Raw genomic sequence first — 15,879 nt, forward strand, 5'->3', positions numbered from 1 at the left:
ACTCATAGTCCTGTAGATCTGAAAACAATTACTTGGGTAATCCAAATGGAAAAGTTTGTTTTATTCCATAAAGTAAAAAAAGAAGAAAGAGATTCAGTATTTCCGATCTGCTTGGCTAATTAGTTGGGGGTAGAGTCACCAGGAAGACCAGACTTTTTAAGAAATTGGTGACGGTTTTTCAGATTATCTGAAGAGATAATATCTCTAAGGGACTCTTAAGAAGGGGGAAGGGGCTCCAGGAAATAAAGGCTCTGTGCAGAGTTATGTTTGGTCATTTACCATACTTATTCAATCTTTAACTTTTTGGGGGGCACTATTCTTATGGATGGAGTGAGTCATACAAGACTCATGGGATGCACTGGGAATGCCAGTGGGCAAGCCCGTCCTAGCGTGTGATTTCTCTGCCCCAGCTCAAAAACCATTGCCAGACAATGCATTCTTTCACACAGTCAGTCATATGGGCTTCCTTCGGGGGGTGAGAAGCAGGGGGACAACTATAAACCCTGGAGGCCTTCTGGATAGATGGAATGGTGATTGAAGAAGCAGAGGAAAGGCCAGAGCAGATAGAAGTTTTTGGATGAAAATGTTTATACTTTGAAGACATTCTTAGAATCAAAGATTTTGAACTGGTAGGGCCTTGGTCCTAAAATCTTTCATTTATAGCTGAGGAAAATGAGTTCTAAGGGATTGAATAATTTACCCAAAGCATCAGGGCTTTGATTCTATCCCAAAGGATTCAAATCATGCTTCTGTCATTTAAATAAGGGGATTGATTGGACCAGAAGCCCCCTCAAGTTTCACTCCCAGCTCCATATTACTTTAAGGGCAGCTAGGTAAATCACCAGCTGTCCTCAAAGTATCTTATCTTCCTGAGTTCCAGTCCAACCTCAGATACTTCTTAATGGTGTGACCTCGTGCAAGTCACTTTACCCTGCTTGCCTCAGTTTCCTCCTCTGTAAAATGAGCGGTAGAAGGAAATGGCAAACTACTCCAATATCTTTGGCAAGAAAACCTCAAATGGATTTACCAAGAATTGGATACGACTGAACACATAACTACTTTACAACTTTAAAGTAAAAACAAGGGAGCTATTATACCCAAGTAAAATGAATTCCAAACACTGATCTTCTGAGCAGTAAACAAAAATTCACCAAAGTATTGTCTTAAGGGAAAGAGATAGAGAGAATTAGATATTGTTTTCTTTTGGAAAGAGCACTGGATATAGAGGAAGGAAAACTAAGGTTCAGATCCTATTTCTAAAACTTGCTACTTGTGTGACGTTGGCAAATCAACTTCATCTCTGGAATTTTTGCTCATTCTTGACCGCAAATCTAGTGTTCTTGTTAATTAGCCAAGAAAGGAATGCCTTCTTCTATGGATCAGAGAGAGGCCAAAGATATAAGCTTTTTTTTTCTTTTTTTGAAAAAAACAACTTGACCTAAATGTAGTGGAAATTGCCCTGGATTTGGGAAATCCAAGATCTGGGACATGTTGTTCCTCCCTGTAGAGGGTAAACTCCCTGAAGACAGATGCTCTTATATTTATCAGTTTCTTCTCAGTGTCTATTAAACTAGAATGTGGCACATAACAGGGGCTAAAAATATGCTTGTTGCATGTATAAATGTGTCTCAGCTCTGCCCATGACATAGTACATAAACTTGGGCATGTGTCTCAGTTTTCTGGACCAACCTGTTTTTTCTCTGGAAAAAGGGCTGAGCAAGATTACTCCTATGTCCCTTCCAATTCTAAAGTTTTAAGAAGAAGCAGCTTCGGGTGAATTTGTTTCTCAAACTATACTTTTAAATCCTTCTGTTTCTTCAACTTTTTTTGGTACAATAACCAACCAAGCTGAGTTCTTATATTATGTACTCTTTGGTTCAGGATATGAGCTCAGCAAATTTCATTCAGTAAGTCAACAAGTATTTCTTAAGCACTTATTACATATATGCCAAAGACTGGGCTAATTGCCGTGGATATAGAGACTGACTTCTTAAACTGTGGGTCAAGACCCCATATGAAGGATTGTCACTGAATATGAAGGTCATGAAATTTGATGTTATAAATAAATGTTTAATTTGTATATGTATTTTATAAGGATCTATAAAAATTTATCAGGTGAAAGGGATTGTGGAAAAAAGCTTAAGAAGTCCTAATATAAATTGAGAAAGGCTATAGAATTAAGATTTTTTTTTCAAATGACAAATATCATAAAGGTAAATATAGACAATTTGGAGATCTTTCTCACCCTCCAGCTCAATACACCCTCCCCATCATTTTTCTTCTATAAGCTATGGCCTTGGAATCTAGATCCAAATGAGTTAATAATCACAGCTGGGGTCTGGAGAAATCAAGCTCAATGTCCCCCGTACAGATGTAGCACAGTTGTACCCAAGCTTCTTCTCTAAACCTTAAAGTATTTAGTAATTGTTAGTTGTTATTGCTATTATCAAATAAGCTCTTTAGCTTCAAATCTCTCAAATATTCCACGACCTTTTATTGTTTAGAAATGATGCGTATTATCTTTCAAAGAAGATGCCAGTTGTCTGGTTTTCATTTTTCTGGAAAAAGCTTTGACAATTGTATTAATAAAAGAGGCAGGGGTAGGGCAGGAATGATTAAAAAAAAGAAAGAAAGAAAAAACCAGCACCAAGTAATCTCTTTGGAGAAGATCAGCTCATAAAAGTGTTGTGATATACCTTCTGTACTGCTAGAAATCCAGACTACAATATTCGAGGTCTTTTTTTTTTTTAAGTTTTTTTAAGTTTACTTTTTACTATGCTCCTAGCTTCCTCTCTTGTGATTCCAAATTGTAAACATAAAGCTCGAGCAGCCTGATGATATTTAGAATGAAATTCTTGTGCTTCTTGAAATAAAGGACTACTGGCTAACATGGTTAGAAGGCTATCTGCCTTTGAATTTCCATCAAAAATAGGACCTGGAAGTCCACTATGTGAGTGGACATGCAAGATATAAATCTTGCCTGGATGTTTTCTCACTTGCTCTTGAAGTTCCTTAAAGAGCTGATAAATATTAGAGGCTGCAAATTTTATTTGGGCTGTGGCAATTCTTTTTACTACACCTACTGAATAGGATGAATCATCATTAATCCTATCTTAATAGACAGGATTTTCTTTTTTCTCAATATATTTTATTTTTCCAAATACATATCAAGATAGTTTTCAACATTCATTTTTGTAAAATTTTATACCTTAAATTTTTCTCAGTCCCTCCCTTACCTCTCCCCTCTCCAAGACAGCAAGCAATCTCTGATATAGGTTAAATATGTGCATTCCTTTTAAATATATACCTATAATAAATATATACCTGTCAAATCATAGTACTTTTAAGGGTTAGAAAGGGTTAGAAAGTCCAACCTTACACCCACTTTTAGCTTTATCACTATCACTGTGATCTTGGTCAAGTCATCATTGTTCTATTTCTCACTTTTCTCTGAAAAAATGATTATATTATATAATAAGTGATATTATGTAATATGAAGATTATATATCAGAGAACCTGCAGGGTGATTGGGGGTGGTGGTGAGGGAAAGGGTCTTGTTGCCTCCTCTTTATTTATAAGAACCAAAGGACAAAAATCATGAAAGACAAGGAGGGAAATTCCCTCACTCTAAACTCTCCCCCCATATCTAATTTCTTCCTGACTTACTTTATAGAAGTATTTTTTATTTGTTTGTTTCTGGATTAAATCTGAGATTTAATTGATATAGGGAATTCCCAGTGATGAAATTTCCCCTATCCATGATCTCTTACCCTGCTGCCATACATTGTCACTTGTTCCAAAATTTAAGGTTTTAATAAATCACCTGCTATCATTGAGAGGTTCAATGTTTCACAACTATTGTGTATCAAAGGTGAGACTTAGCCTCCAAGACTGGAGACTCTGTGTCTACTACTTCATGCTGTCTTTCACATATATGTTATAGATAATTTATTTGGAGTGCCATGAATGTTATGAAGCTCTCTATCAATAGAAGACATTCTTATCCCAACTTTTTTCATCCATAATGGCAGTATTCTGTCATAGGTGGAATTTTGGGGCTAAATTCATGAAAGCTTAGGGTTTAAATATTGGCTCTGAGAGTTGTTAGCTATTGACTTTGGACAAGTCATTTAAACTCTGTTTATCCCCGGAAATTCCCTAGGATTCCTCTAATAAAGCTGAGAACAGTTATCTGTGCTTGATGGAAGTTTTTTTTTTCCCCTGATAAAATCACAAATCCTTCTCATACACTTCTATACAACTATAATTAAAATCACATATTACTTGAATCTTATCTTGGTCTATAACTAGTTTCTGCTAAACTGTTTTCTAGTTTTTCCAGTAGCCTTTGTCAAATAATAAGTTTTTGTTCCAAAAACCTGGATCTTTGGGTTTATTATATAATAGTTTACTATGATCATTTATTACTGCATCTTGTGGGCCTAATCTATTCCACTGATCCACCACTCTATTTCTTAGCCAGTTTAGCAGATTGTTTGGATGATTGCCACTTTATAATATAGTTTGAGATGAGGTACATCCAGATAATTTTCCTTAACATTTTTTTCATTGTTTATCCTGATATGTCCTTGACTTTTTGTTCTTCTAGATGAATTTTGTTAGGACTTTTTTCTAGCTATATAAAATACCTTTTGATAGTTTGACTGAATATATAGATTAATCTAGGCAAAATTGTTATTTTTATTATTTTGGCTTAGCGTATCCATGAACAATTAATATTTTCCAGTTGTTTAGAGCTGACTTTATTTGTGTAGAAAGTATTTTGTAGTTATATTCATGTCAGAGGAGTTCAGCTGCATTAGACATAAATAAATTTCCCAAATAGGAATGGGTTACCTAGGGGGTAATAGGCTCCCCCCATTGAATTTATCAAGCCAAGGCTGGATATTTACCTTGTCAAGTAAATTATAGGGGGAATTCTCATTGATGTGCAGGACAGAGAGTTCAGTACCCAGACCCCTGAGGTCCTTTTGGGTTGGAATTCTAGAATTCTGTGGCTATAATTCCAGTTAACTTCCCCTTGGCATACATTCAGGACCTATACCAAACTGTGCTTCAGCAAATATTCTTGCTGAACTTTAGGTAGCATGTTATGTCATGCAAATTGGAACTGTTCCAATTGCTGAGTTAGGATTCAAAGGCTAACTTTTTGGTGAGCCTGGAGTTCAGGGCAAGTGATAAGAAATTTGATGAGATGACAGCTTCATGGACCCTCAAGTTTATTTTACATCATCCTTAATGTTACAGGAATTGTTTTCCATCTTTTTCTGACCTGTAACTAACGTCCTTCCTAAATTATGGGAAATAATATAGACAAAGGCATGGAGGTGGGAAAATACAAAGTATATACATACAAGAAAGGTCAAGTTTGGTTTGAGCTTAGAATAATGGAAAAGAGTGCCTTGGGAAGGGAGGATGATTCCAAATTGGCTAGAATCTTGAACTCCAGGAAGACAAGTCTGACATTTAATCTAAAGACCAAGAAGGGAATCTGTCTGCAGAATTTTGAGTAGAGGAGGGATGCCATCAGATCTGAACTTTAGATTTCAAAAGGATTGCTCAACTATACATTTTCATCAGATATTTTTACCTTATGCACTGTTTACCTCATTAAGAGAATACATTAAAAAAGTGAAAAGACATTTTGAGACCAAAGTTCTCATTAAAACAGTGGGACACTCTCCAGATATAATCAAAAAAGATGAAAGATTCTAAATTGGTTTATTTTCTTGAAGCTGCATTTCGGGTTCCTTATCCTGACTTCAGAACCAAGCCCATCATCCTTATTTGCTTTTATCCGACAGTGCTGACAAGTTGTTGGGGCCCACAGCCATAATCTGTGTTAATGAGGATTATCTCTGTGGTTATTTAGTGATTTTTTGTAAGCACCATCCCCAATCACTCAGAAAGGTGAATAAATAAGTGGAAAAAAAAACATTTATTAATCTCTTACTATGTGAAAAGCACACTGCTAGCCACTGGCTAATAAAAATAGAAAAGCAAAGTAGCATCTATTCTCAAGGGGCTTACGTTCTAATGGGGGAGAAAATAAATTGTAATAATGGAGATGACGATAACAAGAACAAGCATTTATGCAGCATTTGAAGGTTTGCAAAGTGCTTTATAAATGTTATCTCATTTGATCCTTGAAAGATAGATTATTATATTAGATATTATTATATTAGATATATTATATATATGTTAGATATATATATATATATATATTAGATATATTATATTAGATATATCATATTATTAATCCCACTTTACAGGTGAAAAAACTGAGGCAGAGAAGCCAAATGACTTACTCAGCTATTAAGGGTCTGAAGTTAGATTTGAACTCATCTTTCTGAATTTCTATCTAGTAGCTCTCCCTACTGTTTTTGCTGTAAATAGATAGAAATGCTCCATAGTTGTGAGGATGTAGAGGCAAATCATATGGGAATATATTTTCTTTCATGTCATTTCAACTAATACTCATATATCTGTTGCCTAATATTGTCAGTTGAAGGGAGTGGGGAATAGCCTTGGTTCTGAATGATCTGCTTTATATCCCCGGGATGAGTTTGGGGGTAGGGCATTAGAGATAGCCAGAAGCATGGGAATAATAATTTTCTCCTTCTTTTCCTCCTGAGCCTATTGTTTTAGCCCAATATACCTTCCCTCTGAAAAGTAGGAAAGGCATTGATTGAGGCAGTCAACCAGAATGGTTTCTAACTATAGAACTCCTCTAGATCAAGGACTGAGTGCTATCTGTTTAGAAAAATTGGTGTTGGGTGTGAACTCAAGTTCAAAATGAAAAACAAACAAAAAAGTACAGAACATAGAGCATCAGGGCTGGGAGAGACTTTTGGGATGGCATCTAATCCAACCTTTAATTTTAGAGATGAGGAGATTGAGCAGCAGAGAAAGTAAAATCTTAAATAGTTAATGTGTAGAGGAGGAAATTTAGCCTAAGTTTGGAGAGCAGCTGGAGAGAGGACTATGGGAAGAGGAAAGACAGAAAATGGACAGGGGAACTCGATATATTGTTCAAAGTAGGTGAAAATCTATGTTTCTGAGCCCAACTGAGAAGTGCCTCATCCCTGTGGGTGTTTTGTGATTCCCATGCGTTATTTTAATCACTTCACCTTTCTCTGTCTGAGGTTACTCATCTGTAAATTGGGGATAATATGCTACCTGAGGAATAATGAGGTTATTTAATAATTAAGGTTCTTGAAGTCTTCAGAGATTGCGATATAAGATCAAGTATAACAGTATAATTTTCTGCTGCTCGTTGAGACTACAGATTAATTTCTGCAAAACTCCTAAGAAGTCTTGTGTGCATTTCCACATCACACACTAATTACAGAATTTTTATCTAAGATGTCAGCTAGGCTTTGGTCTTTTGGTCAGCTATTCTATGGATCATTTGGCCATAAGAGCAAATCGCTTATCTTGGAAATGCTCAGATCAGTGTTTGATGCTTTCCATTTTCTAGCAGGATTTGGGGCGTAATGCTCCTGCAATCTGGAAAATCTATGTAAAAAATTTTGGCTCTCTCTTCATATCGGAGAAGAAGGGGCATTGATACATATATTTTATGTATTTCTGAGTTTCTAAATTTTTTCTGTGTTGACAGCTTGTTGTCAAAATCCCCTCAAATAATGATTTAATTTCTCATGTTGCAACATATCAAAACCATGATGGAGAAAGTCTCAGTGTGGAAGGGATTATTGTAATTGATAGTTGATCATCGTAGTTTCATTCATAAGATCTCATTTAGCTCTCCCAACAACCCTGTGAGGCAAATAAGGTAGGGCTTATTATCCACAGAGGAGGGTGAATTTCAAAGATCTGAGTGACTTGTCAAAGTCTCACATTTGGAGTCAGAACCAGAATTGAAGAAATATTGAGCTGGAAAGGATTAGAGTGGACATCCAGTTCAATCCCCATATAAATAGGAACCCATTCTACATCATGCTTGACAAATGGACATCCTTTCTTTCTTCTCTTCCTCCCTTCTTACTTTCTTCTTCCCCTTCCTTTCTCATACCACCTTTCCTTTTCCTCCTTCTCTCCTTCCCCTTCTTCCTCCTTTTCCCCCTTTCCCCTTTCTTTTCCCATTCCTGCTTTCTCTTTCCTTTCATTTTTCTTCATTCTTTCTCCCCTTCCTCTTTACCTTTCTTTTCATTCTTTTCCCCCTTTATTCCCTTTCTCCTTTTTCCTTCTCTTTTTACCTCTAGAGGCAGTCTTTCCTACTTTTATTTGGCTGTTATTGTTAGAAAGTTCTTCCTTGTGCTCAGAATAAATTTACCTCTTTGCCTCATTGCTACCTGGCTCCGGGAGTAAGTTTTGGGGCCTGACAGAACAAATCTAATATTTTATATATGACATATATTCAAATTGTGCCCCAATCTCCAAGTCTCTTCTCCAGCTCAAAAATCTAATTTTGAGAACTTTTATTATCAAAGTCAAACAAAGGTCTTCAGAAGACCAGTCTTGGGGTGTCCTTCTATTCTATACAATAGCCAAGTATCAGGGGTCAGAGGTTTTAAGAACAAATTGCTTTGCCTTAGGTTTTCCTAAAATCAATCCCCAGGTGACAGTGCTTTTGGGGGCTTTGCTTGCTCTATAGTGGAAAGATAACTCAGTCGTGAATATTCAAGCTATGATTAAATCCCAGTATTTCTGTGGGACACTGGGCAAAGCACTGTATCTTGACAAATCTCTGTCTTCTCATCTTTAAAATGGGGATGATAAAATTGGCTCTTCCTCAGATCTTGCTTTTTCGCTTGATCCCATATAGTTAAAATACTATCACCCTATCCCATATGTCTAACCCTCTGTTTCTTGGGACCTTTAATTTCTTTCAAAACTCAGGTCAAGCTTTTACATGAAACCTTTCCCAACCCTGCCTAGCTGCCTTGTATTTCATTGAACTGCCTTGTGTTCACTTCATATGTATTCTGTATAAACTTTTTTGTGTGCATATTATTTTCATCATTAAGATGTAAGCTTCTTGAGGGCAGGGACTGTTTCACTTTTATCTTTATATCTCTTCAGTAGTTAATGCAGTGTCTGGCAAATGCTAATTATTTATTAAATTCCTGTTAATTATTGAAATGTTTTATAAGTTTTTAAGTACTAGAAAAATGTATTGCATTTCTATGCATTATGTTTTTATAAAAATTATACTGTAATTCAATGTAATATGGTAATGATGTAATATATTAATATAGTGTGTTATATTAATATATTATAATAATTATATCATAAAATATATAAATATTATATTGATGTATTCTATTATGTAATTAACATATATAATTTATAGTAAATGTTAATATAATGTGTTATAAATTAATTACATAAATTATAGTTTCAAGACTAAATTAATTTTGATGGCCTAAGATTCTGTAGATTATTATCCTTTAAGTGGGACTAATTAATAAATTTATTTATTTTTTTCCTCTTTCAACCAACAGAACTGAATATTACCTGCCGATATGCAGGGGTTTATCACGTTGAGAAAAATGGCCGATACAGTATTTCTCGAACAGAGGCTGCTGACCTTTGTAAGGCTTTTAATAGCACCCTTCCTACCCTGGCACAGATGGAGCAAGCATTGAGCATTGGGTTCGAGACTTGCAGGTAATGATGATGAAATAATAAAAATGTTAATTATGTGTTATTATACCCATTTTATAGATCAGAAAACTAAGCTTCTGAGAAGTCAGGTTGCTTGTCTTAACTCAGGGTAGCATATGACTAGTAAATAGTGGAGGCAGGGCTTTTACCCCAAGTCTTCTGACTTTCAAAGCTCCTTCCACTGCAAAGGGGACAGTTTCCCTGAGGGAAAAAAAAGGGGGGTTAGTCATTGGAGGGCTAGCTGTACAGGGAGGTGTGGGGAGGTTGGGAGGGTCAGAATGACAGCTGGATGGGCATTTTCTTGCAGACTCTGATCACCTATTAATTTGTCAAAGTAAATTTGAAACTGGTGTGACAACTGGAATTTAGTCGGCTTAGTTTTCTGTGAATCATAGAGAGAGGAGGCCTAGAGAGGCCCAGAGCACTGCCTGTTCAGGACTGAAATGCTTCCCAGCTTGCTCCTGCCTTTGAACAGGATCTCGAAAGAATTGTCTGAGCCATAAGAAAGCAATAAATAGTAGTGTTTGAGATCGATATGGGGTTCATATTCTAGGATTTGAATGATGTCAGGAACTCTTTTTTTTCATCTTGTTTTACCATAAGTCTTTCTCTTCTTCCTTCCTTCCTTCCTTCCTTCCTTCCTTCCTTCCTTCCTTCCTTCCTTCCTTCCTTCCTTCCTTCCTTCCTTCCTTCCTTCCTTCCTTCCTTCCTTCCTTCCTTCCTTCCTTTTCTCCCTCATTCTTTCCTACCTTTTCCTCCCTCCCTCCCTCTCTCCTTTCCTCCTTCCTTCTTTCCCCTTTTCTTTCCCTTTTTCTTCCTTCCTTTTCTTTTTTTTTCTTCATTTGTTTCAATCTGGAAAGGAAAACAAAACATCTTTTACAAGATGTTTTCCAAGATAATAAAAACAAAACAAAACAAAACTCTTCTTAGACATTAAAACAACAAACAACCCTCTCACATGTTTTCAAACGCACTAGGAAGAATCCCCAGAGCATCACTGTTTCACTGTCTCCTCGCATACACCTTTTATTCCCACAAACCTATCTTATCCTGCTTCTCATCAGCAAAACAGCCTCATCTGTGCCTCTGGTCTCATGGATAGCAGTGTCTGATAACAGTTAGGGACAGTGCTGACCACAAATGGAAAGTTCTCCATTTTCACTTGAAAGTTTTTATGTAATCTCCTCATCGCCTGCTCTGCAGCTTCCGTCACTGGTCCACCGCTTCCCCTTCTTCACACACACACACACACACACACACTGCAGAGATCACAATGGAAACTTCAGAAAGTCTCCATGACAGTCAGAATTCTCCAATACTTGGACACCAGGGGGTCAGTTGGGAGACTGGATTAGAGTCTGTGCTTTTAGCTAACCAGATCATTTTGCATCTTTCAGATTCGCTTTCTTTACTGGTAGGAGGATGAGGATGGATTAGATACCCTCCAATTTAGATTGGGATTTGGGCTCCACCACTTACTACCTATAGGACACTGTAAATTGAGAAGACGGGGCGGGATGGTTTCCAAAGTCCTTTGAGCTGTAAACAATCATGATTCCATCTAGATCCCAGACACTGAGCCCCACCTACAGAATGGACTCTGGTTGCTTTCCAGTGGGTAGGCTGAGCCTGCTCTGGGGTTCTTAAGGGCTTTAAACAGGGTCACTAATAAGTGCTAGAAATCATGTCTGGTGTGGGAAGTAGAAACACTTTCATATGCTGATGATCCAAGTCCATAAGGAAGTTCTTATTGAAATAACAGGGAGAGCAATAATATTTCCCAGTTATACAGTTTTTCCCAGGAAAAGTAGTATGTTCATTATCTCACATGGAGCAAGAAAAGTGCAAAGATTCTGGCATTAGCAGACCAACTGGACCATTTCGTATCTGTGGGACCTTTTGGGACCTCAGTTTCCTCATCTGAAAAATGGCCCTAAATCTGTGATTTTTGCATTTTCTTAATAACGCTATGAAGTAAATAAGACAATTTATTGCCTTATTATTATTATAATTTCCATTTTGCAGCTGAGGAAAAGGAGTCTAAGGTACATTAAGAGATTAAACAAATTGGGAATTCAAGCCCTCTGACTCCTACACACTGCCACGGGGAAGATTTGGGGTTCACACAAAACAAGATGGCCCCTAGGGAACAATCTATTGTTTGTCCCACTCACAAATGAGAGGTTGAGTTACAAAATCTATTTCCACAGTTTTGGAATCAGATAGCGGCTACATGACAGATGCCAGAGATAGACCTGGAGTCCCAATCTTCTCTTGCCTGCCCCTCCCTGGTAAATAGCAACTTTCAGATATATAGAACTTATTACCACTATATGTTCTCCACCCCACCAAGCTGAGGAGACTTTAGAAAAACCAGTTGGTCCATTCAAATGAGGAATTAGTCATAGAATCTCCAGTTGCAACAGACTTTTAATTAGTGCTATGTGCTAAGAGACTTGAAAATCTGTCTAAATGCCAGTAGGTTTTGGGGGGTGCAGTACCTGAGGCAGTTTGGCTTTTTGGCATGAAGTTGCTGAAATACGAGAGACGTGATTTTAGCCAGCTTTGCATTTTGGAAATACTGCTGAATATGAAACTTTTTTTTTTTTTCTTTCCGAGCTCAATTTGATTCAATTGGATTCAGTCAATAATATTAATCAAGTTTTTAGGTGTATGATAGAAAAAGCCACAACAACAACAAAAAAGGAGCTTATATTCTATTTCAGTCTAGTACAATAGATATTTATCAATCTCTTATTATGTATGAGAGGTAATGTGTCCTCTGAACAGAATACTGGACTCAGAGATGGGAAAAGCTAATTTTAAGTCACGTGCCTATGGGTAACGCGATGCCCCAAGAAACTCTCTAAGACTACCCATTAAAGAATAATTTATTTGATTTGCATTTATTGTATATATTCTTATGGGTATGCTGTGGCTTCTCATAGAGAATGGAAGCTCTCTGAAGGCAGGGATGCATTCATTTTTCTCTATCACCAGTGTCTTGGCTACACTTGGCACCTAGAAGGGGTATAGCAAAATGCTTATTAAATGATGGAAGCAGTTTCTTTATAGGGAATTCCCTCTACCTATGAAGTACTGACCCTTTATCCCCTTCTCCACTTTTACCCCACAAAATGGAAGGTACTGTGCTAAGTGATGGAGCTAGAAAGGCAAAAGGGAAATAGATCTAGCTCTCAAAAAGGTTTCATTTCCCTATTAACGGACCACATCTCATTTGTCATGTTGTGGACATCAAGTCTTAGGTCACAGAGCTGGAAGAGACTTTAGAGGCTATCTAGTTCAATTGTCTCATTTTACAAATGAGGAAACTGAGTTTCAGAGAAGATAAGTGACTTTGTATGTTGTCAACCCAGATAGTAGCAGAAGCTTTGAGAGGCTTTGAAAAAAAATAATTTTTTCTTTCATTTCTTCTCCCTCCTTTCTTCTCTTTCCTCTTCCCTTCCCTGCATTTTTTTGTTAGTCAATTAGTCAAAAAAAATATTAGGTGCCATAATGTGTCATGCATTGTACACTAGGGATACAAAAAAAGCAGTACCTCCCTCAAGGAGATTAACTTTTCTTGGATTTGGAGTATGGAAAGTTCTCTTATTGTCTCTGAAAATGTAGCTCCTTGTCATTTCTGTGATTGTTTCTTTTCATTTAATTAATACTCCAATTTTCCAATAGATCCATGATTTTATTAATGTAGACATTTACTTTAGTAGGGCAAATTACAACCCATCTGTACTTGCCTATGTGACTCTGATCCATGTCCTTCCATACATTTGCCACCAGGCTTCCAAATAATGTACCGAGAGCCTTCCTTATATCCTCTTAACACGGTATAAATCTGGATATCTCTTCTTTTCACATAAATGGCCTAACAGTGGTCCCCCAAACTTTTTAAATAGGGGTCAGTTCACTGTCCCTCAGACTGTGGAAGGGCTGGACTATAATAAAAACAAAAGCTCGCACTCTGTCTCCACCCCTCAGCCCATTTGCCATAACCCGGCTGCATCTGGCCTGCGGGCCATAGTTTGAGAACCCTTGGCCCTAGTATTTTTTCTAGTCATACATTTACTTGATTCTCTCTTTTATTCTATTTCTCTTCCATAATTCCTTATTTAAAATGTATTGTCACATAACCACACCCAGCTTGGGCCATTCTGAAATGCTTTAGGGCTACTTTCAATGAAGGAAGAAGGAATAAATAAGGGATTTGGTCCAGCAAAAATTACTGAGAATATTCAAACTGTTGAATTGAAAGAGGTACAAAGAAAAGTTCCAAATGATCTCAGGCATCAAGTAGCCCAGGATCTCAAGTTATTCCCTGACACATCATGATAGTCCCAGCAGGTTGATAACCTTTTCTTCCTCTACAGGTATGGATTCATAGATGGACATGTCGTAATCCCACGAAAGACACCCAGGTTTCTCTGTGCAGCAAATAACACTGGGGTATATATCCTTGCCTCAAATATGTCTCAATATGACACCTACTGCTTCAATGCCTCAGGTGGGTTGATGTTTATTATTGTGGTTTGTCATTTCTTATTGCACTGTTTGTTATGTCAATCAAATAAATTGATACCATAACTTAGGAAAGACTTACCTGAGCACAAAGTAGGGATGAAGAAAGCACTTGATAATGGGTTAAAGATAAGAGGTCTACACTGACATAAATAGGTAGTTATCAAGAAACTACCACACACAGGGCACTGTATGGAACATATGGTTATTATATAGAATTCAGTTATTTAATTCAGCAAACCTTTATTAAGTACCTACTATGCGCTAAGGTTCTAGAAAGATAAAAGCCCCTTCATCTCTTGGAGCTTGCATTCTATTGTGGGATTCCAAAATGTAGAGATGGGTACATATACTATGTTATAGATGATATATTTATTTATATTTAGCAATGTATTATTTATAATTTTTGTTTATTTATATGTTATATACTATCATACATGCTTTCCCCTGTCTACTTTTTCAAGGTCTTTGGGAAGGGTCACTGAGGGAAGCAACAGCCTCCCTTTGCCCTAATTCTCTCCAGTCCCTCAATGCTCATTAAGGAGAAAGGAAGCCTAACTAATGAGGTTCCATTATTGGAGGAGGGAGGGCAGACCTAATTGAATGTCTTTTGAGGTTATCATCCTCACTGTGTGCACACTGCATTGGACCTGAGGAATGCTAAAAACAAACAAACACAGTAAACATTCTTTAGAATGGAAATGGGAACACCAGGTATGGGTCCATCATTTTGGGGAAGTGAGCTTCCCTTCCTCTTAATGTTCTTAAGTTTATCTGCTTTGAAGGAAGTCGAGGGTAGCCAGCCCAAATCTGAATGGAGCTTGGAGATTAGAAGCATGGGAGCTACTTTTGCCAAGCCCAAGGATGAATGAGAAGGATACAGAAGGCCAGTTTTGGGATAGATTTAGCTACTTTTATGATATGGTCAGAGCAAGGGAGTTGGCTTGAATGTATTATTAATCAGACCCAATTCAGCATTTATGTTGTACTTTTATCAAATACTTACTGAGCAGAGAAGAAACATATTGGGGTAAATGACAATGAAAGTCATACAACTGGTAAATATCAGAGGCTTGAAATGAGCTGGGTCCTCCTTTCTGTAGAACAGCCCCCTAAGTCATTGTCCCAGGCTACCTTGGCAGGGAAGGGAAGGAAAAGAATAAGCATATAGAGCACCTAACTGTCTCATTTAATCCTTACAATGACACTGTGAAATAGATGCTGTTATTGTCTTATACAGATGAGGAAATTGAGGCAAACAGAGTTAGGTGACTTTAGGGTTAGGATCCTATAGTTAGTTAGTGTCTGAGGCTGGATTTGAATTCATCTTCCTGACTTTAGACTCTATGCATGACACTATCGAGCTCCCTTCTCTGTTTCTTGTCTTGTCTGGTCCTACATCTCTGGTCCTATGATTTTATCTTTATTTTTCTCCAATTTGAATATTTTTATTGCAGCCTGGATGCTAAAATAATATGTGAATTTTTTTTGCAGAGGGTGGGAGGGTAGAGCTGGAATTATAATTTTTTATTAAAGTTTTTTTTTAATTTTCAAAACATATGCATGGATAATTTTTAAACATTAACCTTGCAAAACCTTGTGTTCCAATTTTCCCTCTCCTTCCCCTATGCCCTCCCCTAGATGGCAAGTAATCCAATATATATTTAACATGATAGAAATATATGCTTAATCCAA

At 37.1% G+C, this 15,879-nt stretch overlaps 1 protein-coding gene across 33 annotated transcripts in view; it reads left to right on the plus strand.

Annotated features, from left to right (window-relative positions):
* Positions 1–15,879, plus strand: part of CD44 (CD44 molecule (IN blood group)) — an 88,520-nt gene that overhangs the window by 26,689 nt on the left and 45,952 nt on the right. For all 33 annotated transcript variants that reach the window (XM_074273185.1, XM_074273177.1, XM_074273178.1 and 30 more), the window contains exons 2-3: positions 9,489–9,654; positions 14,037–14,170. In XM_074273185.1, the coding sequence (XP_074129286.1) occupies positions 9,489–9,654; positions 14,037–14,170 (300 nt within the window). The remainder of the gene's footprint in view (positions 1–9,488; positions 9,655–14,036; positions 14,171–15,879) is intronic.

The sequence above is a fragment of the Sminthopsis crassicaudata genome, chromosome 6 (genome assembly GCF_048593235.1).
Source record: "Sminthopsis crassicaudata isolate SCR6 chromosome 6, ASM4859323v1, whole genome shotgun sequence".
In the NCBI taxonomy this organism is placed as follows: domain Eukaryota; kingdom Metazoa; phylum Chordata; class Mammalia; order Dasyuromorphia; family Dasyuridae; genus Sminthopsis; species Sminthopsis crassicaudata.